Source organism: Mytilus galloprovincialis, chromosome 7, assembly GCF_965363235.1.
Source record: "Mytilus galloprovincialis chromosome 7, xbMytGall1.hap1.1, whole genome shotgun sequence".
In the NCBI taxonomy this organism is placed as follows: domain Eukaryota; kingdom Metazoa; phylum Mollusca; class Bivalvia; order Mytilida; family Mytilidae; genus Mytilus; species Mytilus galloprovincialis.
Genome location: NC_134844.1, coordinates 21,518,334 through 21,536,529, shown reverse-complemented (window position 1 = coordinate 21,536,529; position 18,196 = coordinate 21,518,334). Strand labels below are relative to the sequence as shown.

Here is an 18,196-nt window from a genome sequence, read left to right as displayed (position 1 = left end):
GTCAATTTGAGAACACTCTAGCTTGTCTTTTTTAAAACACTCTAGCTTGCCTTTTTTAGAACACTCTAACTTGTCAGTTTGAGAACACTCTAGCTTGTCAATTTGAGAACACTCTAGCTTGTCTTTTTTAGAACACTCTAGCTTGTCAATTTGAGAACACTCTAGCTTGTCAATTTGAGAACACTCTAGCTTGTCAATTTGAGAACACTCTAGCTTGTCTTTTTAAAACACTCTAGCTTGTCAATTTGAGAACACTCTAACTTGTCTTTTTGAGAACACCCTAGCTTGTCAATTTGAGAACACTCTCACTAGTTTGTCAATTTGAGAACACTCTAGCTTGTCTTTTTTAGAACACTCTAGCTTGTCAATTTGAGAACACTCTAGCTTGTCTTTTTAAGAACACTCTAGCTTGTCTTTTTTGAGAACACTCTAGCTTGTCGATTTGAAAACACTCTCACTAGCTTGTCAATTTGAGAACATTCTAGCTTGTCAATTTGAGAACACTCTAGCTTGTCAATTTAAGAACACTCTAGCTTGTCATTTTAGAACACTCTAGCTTGTCTTTTTTAGAACATTCTAGCTTGTCAATTTGAGAACACTCTAGCTTGTGTTTTTAGAACACTCTAGCTTGTCTTTTTTAGAACACTCTAACTTGTCAATTTGAGAACACTCTAGCTTGTCAATTTGAGAACACTCTAGCTTGTCTTTTTTTTTAGAATACTCTAGCTTGTCAATTTTAAGAACACTCTAGCTTTTCAATTTGAGAACACTTTAGCTTGTCTTTTTTAGAATACTCTAGCTTGTCTTTTTTAGAATACTCTAGCTTGTCAATTTGAGAACACTCTAGCTTGTCAATTTGAGAACACTCATGATTGTCAATTTGAGAACACTCTAGCTTGTCTTTTTTAGAACACTCTAGCTTGTCAATTTGAGAACACTCTAGCTTGTCAATTTGAGAACACTCTAGCTTGTCAATTTGAGAACACTCTAGCTTGTCAATTTGAGAACACTCTAGCTTGTCTTTTTAAAACACTCTAGCTTGTCAATTTGAGAACACTCTAACTTGTCTTTTTGAGAACACCCTAGCTTGTCAATTTGAGAACACTCTCACTAGTTTGTCAATTTGAGAACACTCTAGCTTGTCTTTTTTAGAACACTCTAGCTTGTCAATTTGAGAACACTCTAGCTTGTCTTTTTTAGAACACTCTAGCTTATCTTTTTTAAAACACTCTAACTTGTCTTTTTAGAACACTCTAACTTGTCGTTTTTAGAACACTCTAAATTGTCAATTTGAGAACACTCTAGCTTGTCTTTTTTGGAACACTCTAGCTTGTCAATTTAAGAAACCTTTAGCTTGTCTTTTTTAGAACACTCTAGCTTGTCTTTTTAGAACACTCTAGCTTGTCTTGTTTAGAACATTCTAGCTTGTCAATTTGAGAACACTCTAGCTTGTCTTTTTTAAAACACTCTAGCTTGCCTTTTTTAGAACACTCTAACTTGTCAGTTTGAGAACACTCTAGCTTGTCAATTTGAGAACACTCTAGCTTGTCTTTTTTAGAACACTCTAGCTTGTCAATTTGAGAACACTCTAGCTTGTCAATTTGAGAACACTCTAGCTTGTCAATTTGAGAACACTCTAGCTTGTCTTTTTAAAACACTCTAGCTTGTCAATTTGAGAACACTCTAACTTGTCTTTTTGAGAACACCCTAGCTTGTCAATTTGAGAACACTCTAGCTTGTCTTTTTTAGAACACTCTAGCTTGTCAATTTGAGAACACTCTAGCTTGTCTTTTTAAGAACACTCTAGCTTGTCAATTTGAGAACACTCTAGCTTGTCAATTTGAGAACACTCTAGCTTGTCTTTTTGAGAACACTCTAGCTTGTCTTTTTTTAGAACACTCTAGCTTGTCGATTTGAGAACACTCTCACTAGCTTGTCAATTTGAGAACACTCTAGCCTGTCTTTTTTTAGAAGACTCTAGTTTGTCTTTTGGAGAACACTCTAGCTTGTCTTTTTAAGAACACTCTAGCTTGTCAATTTGGGAACACTCTACCTTGTCTTTTTAAGAACACTCTAGCTTGTCAATTTGAGAACACTCTCACTAGCTTGTCAATTTGAGAACACTCTAGCTTGTCTTTTTTAGAACACTCTAGTTTGTCTTTTGGAGAACACTCTAGCTTGTCTTTTTAAGAACACTCTAGCTTGTCAATTTAAGAACACTCTAGCTTGTCTTTTTTAGAACACACTAGCTTGTTAATTTGAGAACACTCTAGCTTGTCTTTTTTAGAATACACTAGCTTGTTAATTTGAGAATACTCTAGCTTGTTAATTTGAGAATACTCTAGCTTGTCTTTTTTAGAACACTCTAGCTTGTCAATTTGAGAACACTCTAGCTTGTCTTTTTAAGAACACTCTAGCTTGTCAATTTGAGAACACTCTCACTAGCTTGTCAATTTGAGAACACTCTAGCTTGTCTTTTTTAGAACACTCTAGTTTGTCTTTTGGAGAACACTCTAGCTTGTCTTTTTAAGAACACTATAGCTTGTCAATTTAAGAACACTCTAGCTTGTCTTTTTTAGAACACACTAGCTTGTTAATTTGAGAACACTCTATCTTGTCTTTTTTAGAATACACTAGCTTGTTAATTTGAGAATACTCTAGCTTGTTAATTTGAGAATACTCTAGCTTGTCTTTTTTAGAACACTCTAGCTTGTCAATTTGAGAACACTCTAGCTTGTCAATTTGAGAACACTCTCACTAGCTTGTCAATTTAAGAACACTCTAGCTTGTCTTTTTTAGAACACTCTAGCTTGTCATTTTAGAACACTCTAGCTTGTCTTTTTTAGAACATTCTAGCTTGTCAATTTGAGAACACTCTAGCTTGTGTTTTTAGAACACTCTAGCTTGTGTTTTTAGAACACTCTAGCTTGTCTTTTTTAGAACACTCTAACTTGTCAATTTGAGAACACTGTAGCTTGTCAATTTGAGAACACTCTAGCTTGTCTTTTTTTAGAACACTCCAGCTTGTCAATTTGAGAACACTCTAGCTTGTCTTTTTTAGAATAGTCTAGCTTGTCAATTTGAGAACACTCTAGCTTGTCTTTTTTAGAATACTTTAGCTTGTCAATTTTAAGAACACTCTAGCTTTTCAATTTGAGAACACTTTAGCTTGCTTTTTTAGAATACTCTAGTTTGTCTTTTTTAGAACACTCTAGCTTGTCAATTTGAAAACACTCTAGCTTGTCTTTTTTAGAACACTCTAGCTTATCTTTTTTAAAACACTCTAACTTGTCTTTTTAGAACACTCTAACTTGTCGTTTTTAGAACACTCTAAATTGTCAATTTGAGAACACTCTTGCTTGTCTTTTTTAGAACACTCTAGCTTGTCTTTTTAGAACACTCTAGCTTGTCTTGTTTAGAACATTCTAGCTTGTCAATTTGAGAACACTCTAGCATGTCTTTTTTAAAACACTCTAGCTTGTCTTTTTTAGAACACTCTAACTTGTCAGTTTGAGAACACTCTAGCTTGTCAATTTGAGAACACTCTAGCTTGTCTTTTTTAGAACACTCTAGCTTGTCTTTTTAGAACACTCTAGCTTGTCTTTTTTAGAACATTCTAGCTTGTCAATTTGAGAACACTCTAGCTTGTCTTTTTTAGAACACTCTAGATTGTCTTTTTTAGAATACTATAACTTGTCAATTTGAGAACACTCTAGCTTGTCTTTTTTAGAACACTCTAGCTTGTCTTTTTTAGAATACTCTAGCTTGTCAATTTGAGAACACTCTAGCTTGTCTTTTTTTAGAATACTCTAGCTTGTCAATTTTAAGAACACTCTAGCTTTTCAATTTGAGAACACTTTAGCTTGTCTTTTTTAGAATACTCTAGCTTGTCTTTTTTTAGAATACTCTAGCTTGTCAATTTGAGAACACTCTAGCTTGTCAATTTGAGAACACTCTAGATTGTCAATTTGAGAACACTCTAGCTTGTCTTTTTTAGAACACTCTAGCTTGTCAATTTGAGAACACTCTAGCTTGTCAATTTGAGAACACTCTAGCTTGTCTTTTTAAAACACTCTAGCTTGTCAATTTGAGAACACTCTAACTTGTCTTTTTGAGAACACCCTAGCTTGTCAATTTGAGAACACTCTCACTAGTTTGTCAATTTGAGAACACTCTAGCTTGTCTTTTTTAGAACACTCTAGCTTGTCAATTTGAGAACACTCTAGTTTGTCAATTTGAGAACACTCTCAATAGCTTGTCAATTTGAGAACACTCTAGCTTGTCAATTTGAGAACACTCTCACTAGCTTGTCAATTTGAGAACACTTTAGCTTGACTTTTTTAGAACACTCTAGCTTGTCAATTTGAGAACACTCTAGCTTGTTATTTTGAGATCAGTCACTCTCCTGTACAGATAAAATTGTGTTTTTTTTGTGTCAATACTTGTCAAAACAAGGTGTGTTTTTATCTGGACAATAAAGTTCGTATCAAATAGCTTTCTCGAAATACTGAGTGCCTTAAAGAACACTCCCTAAAAGGATAGAAAAAAATCTTGTTATTTATCAAAACTTAGTCATGGTTTGATTTGGTACCTAAAGGTCTATCAAATGTAGCTTTCTCTAAATACCTGTTTTTATTGCTGAACACTCTCCTGTCTGGATATTACACGTATCACAGTCTTTACACCTCCCAAAGCAGTAACTTCCAAAGGTTCCAGGTTTACAGACTTACCAAACATACAATATTATACATATATTAATTTAAAAAGCAACAGACTTTCAGATCATACACCTAAACATGACTTTATTTTAAAATTGATGTTGACGTTGAAACGCTTGACGGATAGATACTGATAGTATAATAACTTAATCTCATGTTACCGTGGAACAAAAGTACTGAGTGTGTTTTCCAGTTACTAGCTCTGCTTCCAGTCAAGATCGATACCACTGGTGACAGACTGTTCGTCCCCGAGAGTATCATCAGCTCAGTTACCAGTACCGTAAATTTCTATGTAAATAATCTAGGTTCTAACTCCGTCAGGTGTAGTTACTCTTAGATGATTTGGTAACTAGCTATATAGTAATTAAAGCCCATTTCTGGTCATATATCGTCTTACGTTTCAACATTTTTACACATCTCTGTCTTTCAACAGTATGATTCCTGATGAAACCCAGAAAAGAGAAGTGCTTGCATCGAAATTTATACATTGTTATTTTGAAATTATATTTTCTGCATTCTAATTATGGATACACGTACAAACTGTAGTATCAAATGTTAAAGATTTTAAGCCAAATGCACACCTATTGAAAACTACATTTCAAACGTATATGACTACTATATAATAAATTACCTTGATTACAAGCTCTTCCGGTCCATCCAGGTTTACAAATACAGTCTCCGTTAACAGCATTACATACATCAAAGGCGTTTCTAGGACATACACATGTTTTGGAACAGTTATTACCATACGTCATATCAGGACACACTGAAAAAGAATTCTTATAAAATTGAGAATGGTAATGAGGAATATGTCAAAGACACAACCCGTCCAAAGAGCAGACAACAGTTGAAGGCCACCAATGGGTCTTCAACGCAGCTAGAAAATGTTTATTAAATTATTGACAAGAATACTAGTACCAGTGAAATATATACATCTACAAATATATTCGTATAGTCGGATACCCGTATCCTTGAATACGACGAAGATGTAAATAAATTTTAAAAATCTAAATTTTTACCATTTTCAAAAATTCCATTTTGATCACTTTATCGTACATATAAGAACCCTCCATTTTCTTAGTATTAACTAATTATCCGTTTGATAAAGAGTGAAATACTAGTAAGGTGTGGAAAACTAGTTAGAACTACATGTACAGTTACTATCAATTAATTCCTCTTATAGAAGGGGGAGAATTAACACATATTTAATGGAAAACGAAGCCAATTCATATAAGTCTTCAGTTAACAAAGTACATCAGAATAATTACCATTTTCACAAAGTTTTCCGATGTATCCTGCTTTACAAAGGCAGTTTCCATTTGTATGTAAACAGTTGGCTGTATTATTTTCGTAACATTGACAACTCTGTGAGCAGTTGTTTCCGTATTTCATACTAAGTCTTGGGCATACTGTAAAAGGGATAAAAGAAAATAATTAAATTCAATGAATGATTTGTCAACAACTAAACACCAGACTCAATCCGTAGTCTCGTTGATGCTTGATCGCCTTCCGGTTCGTTTTTTTTTTTCGATTATCTTAGCTACATGAACGTATAAAGATGTTTTGTTGTATAAAACATATTTAACAAGCCTTCTGAGAGTAGATTTATAGACTAAAGTGTTAGGTGAGATCACAATGTGATTTAGAAATTTTATAGCTGAAAGCTAAATTTTTAAGTACAAATAGGTTCTGTTTGTCTCAGCTATACATGTATGATTTTAAAATGCTCTTTGTGATGAGTGTATTAACGTGAATGTAAGTCATACTTACTCTGATCACAGGTGGTTCCGATATACCCTGGCATACAAGTACATGATCCAGTTATATGATGGCATGTTCTAGTACCCTGCGTCATACATGGACAGTTTTTAGAACATTTTAAACCATATTTTCCTTCAGGACACTCTAAAAAACGGAATTAATTTGGAAAATTATCGTATCAAACAAACTAAAACAGCTCACTCAAAAGAAATATCATTGGCAAGTTTATAAATATGATTTAAGTGACTTGACATATTGTGTTGTCTGCTGTATATTGTTGATCATAAGAACATATGTTGTCCTCTAGAAAGTGTTCTGTCGGTTTTCCGTCTCATCAAGACGCATACCCAAAAATCCTTTCATTCTTATTGATATTACATGTTTTGTTGGTTAGTCTAATACTATCGAGATTAAAATCTTCATTTCACGAATTTTAGTATGTGGGTTTTCAGCCACAGCAATAATAGCACTTTGTCGCATCTGAAATTCTTAGATTGTAATGCCTACTAGGATCATACTCACTAGCTTCACATTTAGAGCCTTGGTAACCAGCAATACAAAGACATGTCCCGTCAGTATTTTGACATGACGATGTCGTATTCCGTTGACAATTGCAATTGCTTAGACATTTCTGTCCGAATTTCCATGATGGACAGTCTGTAAAATACAGGTTGGAACTATGTAATATTTTCACATAAACGTCTTTGTCATACCGGAAAATGGTCTCACATTACATCCTCAGAAATTTAAAATACTGTCTCATAATTCAAGAGATATTTCAGAAAAATAACATCAATTCTTTTAAAATTAAGAAGAAGTGGCAATGTACCAAATAATTCAATCATTTGATATCCGTGTACTCACATTTTGTTAAGATTTTATTATCTTAATTCATTTTTCCTGTTTTTAGTGCAACATGTTATTCTTGCTCGGATGATTTTCAAATAATAGTAATTTCTACAAACAACTACATGTATAACTGCATGAAAGTTATGTTCTGTTCTGATATAAGTTTAACCCCGCGACCTCGCTCTGTATAGATTTAAGTCAACTTTACGTGACCAGAAGTGCGCTAATTTGTGATAAACTGACTTTTATTTAATGAATGGCTATTATCTATTTTGATTTTATTGAACCATAAAACTAATTTTTGACTTTTCACATTGAATAATCCGCGAAGCGGATTATGTAAAATGTGAACAGTCAAAAATTAGTTTTATGGTTCAATAAAATCAAAATAAATTATTGCCATTCATTATAAATAAATTTCTATCAAAAATAAGGCTCAAAGAACTTTTTATATTATCTATATTAGCAATAACAACGTACACACATGTTGGCGTATGAATACACAACGTCAGATTGGGCGTGTCGCCATCAAAATTGACAACATTGAAAATAAAACTAATAATTTTAACCAATCAGAAGACAGTAAAAACACCAAATTTATTTATTTACTAATACATGTATTTGAAGAATAAGGGTAATTGAAAACTTTCAAATGCATGTTTAAAAACAGTTAGGCGTTTCTATTTTTGCAGAGCGTACATATAAATAACAGCGTGTCATGTTTAACTCACTGTAAAGATTCGTAAATTCCGGTTGCTTAATGCATTTTTTTTATGTCTCGTATGCTTTACGAATATATATTTTTTTCTTTTTCTAATGAAAAAGGTTCATGCACATCAGTGTATTAGCAGATAATGGTTGCAAAACGTACCACTCTTGCAATCGTCTCCAATGTAACCTGGTTTACATGTGCAATCACCATCAGTATGCCGGCAGGTTGCTGTGTTAATACGATCACATTTGCAGGATTGTGAACATCGGTCACCATATTTCCAATTTGAACATTCTATAAAGAAGACGCAATTTCTCTTACCATATACAAATACGAGTATAAAACAATCATTTAGCTAACAACTTTTTGCTGATTATTGACAAACAGGTGCCCTTTTCGTAAAAAAATATCGTTGGAAAAGGTAAACCACCAACTAGCTTAAAATCACTTAAACATAATGGTGAAGAGAAATAAAAAAATCTAAATAAGAACATCTGGATTATAGTTAACAATCATTCTTACGAACGGGCAAATAATGGTTATGAAAAAACTTTACGGTACAAAATAAAACAAAACCTATACATAATTCGATTAAAAATTACCCATTATCAGAATTTATTACTTATATTTTTGTTAAATCCTGATAATTTTACCTTAAAAACAAACCGCACATGGTTTAACGGTAACTGTCATAGTGGAACAAAAACTTGATTATACTCCTGGAGAATCTAATTTTGGTTCTAGTTATTTTTGGGTGCAATTTTGACATTAAGTATTCCCAAAATTTCAAAAGAAAGTATTACCTAGGAGATATCATTATTGGTATGTCTGTTCACAACTGATAATTTAATTTATTTGTTTATTTTATTGCACCTTCAGCAATATCAGGTCCAATAATGGGTTACAATCGATTGCATTGAGTGTGTAGGCAAAGGTAATATCTTTGGTTAGCTTGCTTGCTAGCTGAGCCGTAAAGTCATTATTAGGTTAGGTGAACTATCCTCCTTTCAGAGTAACCTAGTCCGACAGGTAACCAATATATCTGTATGTTGGTCTTGGCTACTTCGAAAGGAGAGTAATTAAACTGACCTTATAATGACTTCACGGTTCAGCAATCAAACAAGCTGACCAAAAAAATTACCTTTGCCTACATGCAATCAATGCAATCAGCTGTAACAATCACTGGGTGCATTCTTGAGCAGAAAACTTTATACTGATAGCCAGCCACATGGTCAGCATATCTATTCTCAATGGCTATTGTCGTTTTTTTTTTTTTTTTTGCTTTTTACGTGCCTGTCTTTTACTGAAAATTTTATACTGTAAAAGATTCATTAGAAAAAATCAAATTATTTACTCTGACTACAAGTAGTTCCTTCCCATCCAGGTTTACATGTACATGATCCGTTTATATGGTTACAGGTTACAGTATTTCCCGCAACACAGCTACATGTCTTACCACAGTTATCTCCAAATTTATTGCTGGTGCATGCTGAAAGAAAAAAATGGCTATGTTGACAGTGTTAGTCAAACACATTGTTTAAAATATAATTTTGAAACATGAACAGGATTTTTTCTATATTTATTGATTCTGTTCACTAAAAAAGAAAAATAGCGGCTCTAAAGAGCCTGTGTCGCTTACCTTGGTCTATGTGCATATTAAATAAAGGGCAAAGATTGTAGATCTTACTTTACTGAACATTATTGCTGCTTACAAATATATCTGTCTATAATGAACTTGGCCCAGAAGTTACAGTAGAAAATATTTTGTAAAAATTGACTATAAAGGGCAATAACGCCTTAAGGGGTCAATTGACCATTTTGGTAATGTTGACTTATTTGTAGGTCTTACTTTGTTGTACATTATTACTGTTTACAGTTTATCTCTATCTATAATAATATTCAAGATATTAAACCAAAAACTGCAAAATTTTCTTAAAATTACCAATTCAGGGGCAGCAACCCAACAACAGGTTGCTTGATTGAACAATTTAACCCCAGATTTGTTCTTAATGCTTTGGTTAGCTGGAGATCAATCAGTCTTCATTTAGATGGACGTGTCTTAAAAATTAATACAGTAGATCAAATGAAATTTGTTGGGTTGGGGGAGTAAAAGATTGGAAAGAGACGCGTATTTTCTGTTTATTAAACATTTTAAATTTAGGTAATATAACATCTTCCTCGGTTCATCTTTCTCTAAGCATATGAGGGAAAGAAATTCAAAAGCAATCAAACCAAACTCAATAACCCTATCAGTTATGATTTTTTTGTCATACACCGATTTGAAAGTACACAATTTGTCAAAGTCTTAATCGTCACTAATTAAATAAATAAAAAAAATGGGAATGAATTTAACAGAAACGATAAAAGAAATCTACCATTAAATCGCAATTTTAGAATAAGTCTAAACATAAAAAAAAGTTATTAATTTAAAACTTACCAAAGTCGTAATTCCCCCTTTCTTAACCCTTCGGTTCTCTGGATTGCGGAATATCGTCCACATTTCTTAAACGTTCACGTAAATTGATGGCGTCATGTGTTAAAACAGTTATTGACCAATGAAATCTGTATATTCGATTTAATCTGCATGCTCGTGTGACCCTTTAACACGAACTTCTACGTCGTTCGGGTTAATTAGGGTCACACGAGCGTGCAGATTAAATCCTATATACCGATTTGCTTGGTCAATAACTATAACTTATTATATGATTTGCATATCTATAAATACTTGAATTGGATTGGTCAATATTAGAATTTTTTTCTTGGATTACACTTCGATAAACTATGTTTCCTAAACTAATTTCATTGCGGTCTATTCATGAGCAATACACATGCATGCAATGATCCCTGGAGTTTCAGCGAATTGAGATAAAACTAGAGGCTTCAAAGAGCTTGTGTCATTCACGTTGGTCTATGTGCATATTAAACAAAGAACACAGATTAATTCATGACAAAATTGTGTTTTGGTGATGGGTGGTGTGTTTGTGGATCTTACTTAACTGAACATTTTTGATGCTTAAAATTATCTCTATCTATAATGAACTTGGACCAGTTGTTACAGTGGAAAATACTTTTTTTCTTAAAATTACCAATTCAGGGGCAGCAACCGAGCAACAGATTGCCTGATTGGTTTGAAAATTTCAATTGCCTGATAGATGTTGACCTAATGAACAATTTAGCTCTAAATGCTTTGGTTTCAGAGATATGAGACCAAAACTGCATTTTACCCTATAATGTACTATTTTTAGCCATGTTGGCCATCTTGGTTTGCGGGCAGGGTCATCAGACACATTTTTAAAACTAGATACCCTTATGCTGATTGTGAACAAGTTTGGTTAAATTTGGCCTAGTTGTTTCAGAGGAGAAGATTTTTGTAAAAGATAACAAAACTTTACGAAAAATTGTTAAAAATTGACTATAAAGGGCAATAACTCCTTAAGGGGTCAACTGACCATTTCGGTCATGTTTGACTTAATTGTAGATGTAAGTTGGCTGAACATTATTGCTTTTTACACTTTATCTCTAACTATAATAACCAAAATCGGCAAAATTTCTTAAAATTACCAATTCTGGGGCAGCAATTTTAACCCATTAACGAGTTGTTCGATTCATCTGAAATTTTCAGGGCAGATAGATCTTGACCTGATAAACAATTTTACACGATATCAGATTTGCTCTAAAGGCTTTGGTTTCAGAGATACAAACCAAAATCTACATTTTACCCCTATGTTCTATTTTTAGCCGTGGTGGCTATCTTGGTTGGTTGGCCTGATCATCGGACACATTTTATAAACTAGATACCCAAATATATCTTGGTTGGTTGGCCTGATCATCGGACACATTTTATAAACTAGATACCCAAATGATGATTGTGGCCAAGTTGGGTTAAATTTGGCTAAGTAGTTTCAGAGAAGAAGATTTTTGTAAAAGTTAACGACGACGGATGACGACGGACGACGGACGCCAAGTGATGAGAAAAGCTTACTTGGCCCTTTGGGCCAGGTGAGCTAAAAAGCATTTCTGAAATCTAATTTTTTTGAAATTATAAAATTTATCTCTAGAAGATTGTTCACATCATGGTTGATCGTTATACCCCAAAGAATTAATAGTACTTTGTGCGCAGCCTCCATTCATACGGATAACCGCATCTATAGACGCCTTCTGATTCCTATCATAAGTCGACTAATTTGTTGCTAAGGTAGCAGCAGCCATTCCTGACGAAGGGTATTGTTTACTTCATTACGTGTTTGAATTGGGCCCCGGGTGTCCTTTCGTGCACTTTACACCCAATAGTGTCCCATATATGCTCGATATGGTTCAAATTCGGGATACGATCGGGCCAAGGAAGATAAACCGAATTCCATTGAAACAATGGATCTCCTCCCTCCACGATGCTAATTTTCAACTTTGGCGAGCACTGCACTGGATACGGACCACTGTATGTCTGTTCGTAAGCAAAGGTCCCGAAAATGGTCTCATCGCACGATAACCAATAGCGATGAGCCGATCTCGAACAGTTTTTGTTTAAAGGCTCCTGTATGGTCATCACTCTCCTTTTGGATGGGTTTCCATCTGACCAATCTTCATTATGCTTATTTCCCCTAGCAGATGTTATAAGGGGTCTTCTTGATCTCGGAAGGTCTTTAACATCGTTTGTTGCCTGATTTTTATTCTCAAAACGACTAATAGTGGAATGGTGATGACCAACAATACGTGCAATTGTCATAGCGACATCCTTGCTTCTCTCATGCTGATTATCTTTCATCTTGCTGCAGTTATGAGTTGTGGATGACCAATAACAAGTGTCAATCCCAAAAATTTATAAACTTGGTTATTTAAAGTGTTGAAAATAATGAAGATAAAAACAACTGTTACAGAGTACAGTAGCTGCATGTGCAGATAATAACTTATCGAGTCAATATTTTTTTTTATATTAAACTCCGGTGATATTTAAAAAATAACGTTTAACTGGTTCTATTTCAACAAATTATACCACAAAAAAATAAAGAGTGTTTTTTTAATTTGAATTTCAATTTGGTGTTGCAATACTTTTTTCAATGTGTATAGTAAGTTTTTGCAGTAGCAAGTAATCTAAAAACAAACATTAAATTATATATTTTTCACCTCATGTACCAGCGACTTATTTTAGTTTTTCAAATGAAGCAAATCTGATACAAATTTTGTAAAACACGAGAAGAAAATCATAAGGAATATTTTTCATGATCAGAACCTGCTTTTGATCTCAAACAATTGAAGAATACAAGGTTAAAAAAAAAACCAGCCAGCTCATATGAGCGAAAAATTAACTTGGGTAGTTTCTGTACTGTAAAGTATCGTGTTGAAAATATTTAAGGAATGACGGTAATATTTTTTCTGTCTATGAAGAAATAACATAAAAAATTTGGTGCACACTGAATAACGCGCGTAGCGGTTTTCTACGATTTAAAATTGAATTTAGAATTAAATTATAAGAAATGACTGTAATATTTTTTCTGTCTATGAAGAAATAACATAAAAAATTTGGTGCACACTGAATAACGCGCGTAGCGGGTTATTTAACAGTGTGCACCACATTTTTTACGTTATTTCGAATAGACAGAAAAAATATTACATTCATTTCTTATAATTTAATTCTAAATTCAATTTTAAATCGTAGAAAACCTTGAAAAAAACGTTGATGACGTCACGGTCACATGACTAAATTATGTCTATGGGCTCATAACAAAATAACGTCAGCCAATCAGAAGACGCGTTACATCCAAAATTAAATTATTAAAGTATATTACTAAAGTGAAATAGCCTAGCTAATCCATCAATTTGATTCGTTACCTTGACAGGCTATATATGAGCTTTTATATCATTTGAACTAAAACAAAGATCTGACACTAAATATTAGGACACGCCAGTATAATATAATTCTTATGAGGGATAAGCATGGGATATAGGCTGATATTGCTCTTTCAGTGCTTTATTACCCTTCGTCTGATGGCTAAGAGGACATACAACACTGACAGTGAATATCAGCCCACAATCCCCTGTGACCGGTTCCCCTGTGAAGATACAAGATAACATATAATAACTATAGAAAACGTAGTTGTATATATACCTGTACATTTTCCTGTTGTAGATTCTGTATATCCTTTACAACAGAAGTAATTTGTCGTTGTTGTTGTTTTATTTCCCACTGTATTCGTGCTGAAATAGATAAGAAGATCCCGGTTTATTTTTAAATCAATTTCCTCTCGCGTGTCTTATTCCTGATTTTTTATGTATATACGTAAAGCCAACGCAAAAACTTCAAAAATAAAGTAACTAAAATATAGATTTGAATAAAACTATACAGCAACAAATACGATCTATAAGGATTTCGGTTGACCGAATGTGAGGGGCCGGGACAAATTTCAAACATAATTGTAAGTGCACATAAAACTACATATATATAACTAAGGGAGCTACCATTTGATTTTAATGGGGGGACTAGGATGAAATTTGAAAAAAATAGACAGGACAGGAGTTTTGAGTAAAAAAAAAAGGCAGGATGAGACGCTTGCAAAAAAAAAAGTCAGGACGACAATTTAGATAAAAAAAAGTCAGGATAAACTAAAAAAAAAAAAAAAAAAAAAAAAAGGCAGGACCGAACAGAGTGAAAAATAAAAAGGCAGGACAAAGATTACAGCTAAAAAAAAATGCAGGACAATATTTTTCATCCTAGCCCCCCCCCCCCCCCATAAAAATCAAATGGTAGCTCCCTAAAATAAGATGAAAAAAATATATATTTAATATTGGTTTATCCGAATATATGTGCGTCTAATCTATAGCCTAATACTTAAAAATAGAAATATAGAGTTGTTGGTTAATTTGGAGATAGATCTATCAAGGGAGGAAATTACAGCGGTTAAGTAGCCGTTTATGATACTATTAAGAGAAAACAAAGCTTCAATTACGTGTATTGCATATTGTTGACTTTGTACTTCTTAGCTTTCTACGTAACACTGCAACAGGAAGCAATAAACAAAACCACACGACCGTACTTAATAAGGTAAACACTTCTTACATACAATAATGTATGTTATATATGTTACTTTAAAATACAAATTAAAACTGAGAAATCACTTAAAACTGTTTTCTTCAAAGAAGGTTGATTTTAGATTATGATTCAAATTCATTTCTTTTCTACAATAGACATCCTGTTAAAGTCAACAAAATGATTTTTTTGTGTATCTTGAAGTGACGCCTATATAATAAGTATAATAATTCTGAACGAACTTTGACTTTATAGATAAATGCACATGTTGTATTTGGAAATAATGACAATTCAGAATTTAAAGGGGCTTTTAATTATATGCGATATATATACAAAGATTATTTGTCTTCGTCTTTATATAGTTTACAGAATATTTGCTCACATTTTTTTATATATCCTATTTGATCCGAGTTTGCAATCATAATACAGCATATTAATTCGTAAAATTCACATCTTAAGACAATCCAAACTGACTGTTTACAAACGAATTTTACTATAACAAGGTATACAAGTGCTCTTTCCAAATTCTTTTTCTCTCTCTCTCATACAATATTTTTTATATATATATTTAGTATAAAGAAAAGCTACAGGATTTTTTTTTTATCTAGACTCGACCAAAAAACTTATATGGTTACCAACTAATGAAGATTAGAAATCGTTATCTGAATTATGCATGCGTATTAAGATATATGAAATTTTTGATGGGAATCCAAACTGACTGTTTACAAACGAATTTTATTATGACAAGGTATAAATGAGCTCTTTCCAAATTTTGTTCTCCCTCTCTCTCTCATATGTTTTTTTTATATTCATTTAGTATATCTACAGGATTATTTTTTAAATCTAGACTCGACCAAAAATTTGAGTAACCCCTTACATTGGACCTGTCTGTGCTGATGTTAGTCAGGATTTAACCCTTAATTGTGGAGCACAAAGAAATTCCTGTTCTAAGTAAAATAAAATATATCTATCTTTCTGTAAATTTAGCTTTAAATTTGTGTGTTGTCAAAGCATATAAGAGCTTTATTCGAATAACATACCCTTGTTTAAAAGTCCCAATGTCCTTCAAGCACTGAATATATACCCGATGTGTATTGAATTAGTGTTCAGGTTCACTGGAGCACCTGAGAGCACCCACAGTTTTTTGTGGGGTTCGTGTTGCTCAGTCTTTAGTTTTCTATATTCTTTCTTGTGTACTATTAATTGTCTGGTTTTTTCTTAATTTTTTGCCATGTTGTGTAAGTTTATTTTCGTTTTATGAGTTTGACTGTTCCTCTGATATCTTTTGCCCCCTTTTAAAGTGTTTCAACATAATTTCGATTAAATTGTGTAATGGCTATAATGTTATAGTAGTGAAGTGTAAATAGGCAAAATAAAAAGACTATTGTCATAGATGATAGAGAAGAGACGATAACTTTTTTAAATGTTTAGGTAGAGTCCCTTATGTTAATCTCCGGTTGTTTTGAACTCAAGAGTATGAAATAACGCTGATCTTTTGATTTATTGTATTGATTTGTCAAAACCACAACAGTCATAATCTACTAGAACACCCAGTAAAAACTCTAAAGGCTCTGGCATGGCATTTTATCTTGAATCTTATATCATTGTGTCTTTTTTGTCAGATATTCAGAATCATATTTGAAAATCTTACAGAATCCTTGTTAGTTTTTAGTTGTTTTTGAAAGAAAAAAAAATACCATTGGTAAATATGAAAAATCTAGAGATAATAAATTCCCGCAAAACTTCCAATGGCTTATATCTCGAAAACTTAGAAGCAGACTTTTCCACCTTGTATGGTTCTTTTATTTATAAACTATGATTTCAATGTATGACTTTCTTTTAAAAAGCTTGTTTATCATTTATGTGTGGATATGGTCACATGTTAACCAATCAAAATCTAGATAACATCCATTCTATAATTAGGAAAAACTATAAGCGAGAACAAATGACGATGCGGACCTTTTTTTAAAGAATGTAAACACTCAGTCTGTTTAAATATTTGCGTTGCTATGGTTTTAAATTGTATGTTAATTTATTATATTAACTTGACGTGTGTCTTTATCTTTATTTAATCAAATGTCAGAAAAAGGAGCATTTGTCGATATTTTAAAAATTACTAGTTTGACCTCATGACGATTACTAATTTAAAAGATTGGCCAGCAGTTTTAACAGTTAAACGTATATACATGTATTAAATGATTTAGTTTAAATGAACGATTATTAGATATTGTAAATTGTTGCTTAGGCAGTCTAACTATGTATTTCAAACTGTAGACATGTGTAAAGAAATGTGTATCAGTACATTGAAAACGGGCACGAAAACACAGTGTCAATTATATATATATAAAAAAAAACAACATACTTTAATGTAACCCACGAATTTACAGGGTTATAAAGCCAAAGAAAGGAAATAACTTTCTCAATAAAGACATAGTGTAAGAATAGTCATTATTTAAGCCACGATTTTTTTTTACAAAAATTTTGTAAAAAAAAATCGTGGCGGATCTAGGGGGTGTATCAAATCATTGACATTTTCAAGACGTCCTGTGCTTTTTTTCATTGAAACTTATGCTTATTCATCGTTATAATCCATAATGATTTGAACATTTCGAAATGGTATATCTTTAGAAAGTTTGTCTTTTATTCGCGCTATTACACCACTGTCCCAGTTTAAAGAACGGTTCATGTAAAAGCCCCATTATGTCAGTGTTTGTCCAAAGATTGAAACCTGTAAATCAGTGGTTTTCTTTTGTTGCTGTATATCATATAAGTCTTTTGTACACTGAACATGCAGCTTAGATGTCGATAGTTTTTTGTTTGAATTGGTTAACAGCTAGTGTGTCATTAGTTTATGGCTTTTTACAGCTTGCTATATGTGGTATGGGTTTGCTCATTGTCGAAGGCCGTATGTTGACCCATAATCGCTTAACCTTATTCGTCATTTGGTCATTGGCAATCATACCATATCTTCTTACATTTATTATGTATTCACGGCCATTGTAAATGATACAATTTTGGATGTTGGTATATTGAAAATTTCATTACAACTTTTATAACACTTTTTTCATGTCATACTATATATATATGAACTCAAAATTAGAATGTAAAGTTTCGAACCTCAATTTAGATTTACGA

At 32.8% G+C, this 18,196-nt stretch overlaps 1 protein-coding gene across 1 annotated transcript in view; it reads right to left on the bottom strand.

Annotated features, from left to right (window-relative positions):
- Positions 1–18,196, bottom strand: part of LOC143082532 (uncharacterized) — a 36,947-nt gene that overhangs the window by 18,389 nt on the left and 362 nt on the right. Inside the window, exons 2-9 of the mRNA XM_076258249.1 lie at positions 14,144–14,232; positions 9,395–9,529; positions 8,200–8,334; positions 7,002–7,136; positions 6,489–6,623; positions 5,987–6,127; positions 5,350–5,484; positions 4,627–4,725 (exon numbers count right to left, since the gene is read on the bottom strand). Of these exons, the coding sequence (XP_076114364.1) occupies positions 4,627–4,725; positions 5,350–5,484; positions 5,987–6,127; positions 6,489–6,623; positions 7,002–7,136; positions 8,200–8,334; positions 9,395–9,529; positions 14,144–14,232 (1,004 nt within the window). The remainder of the gene's footprint in view (positions 1–4,626; positions 4,726–5,349; positions 5,485–5,986; positions 6,128–6,488; positions 6,624–7,001; positions 7,137–8,199; positions 8,335–9,394; positions 9,530–14,143; positions 14,233–18,196) is intronic.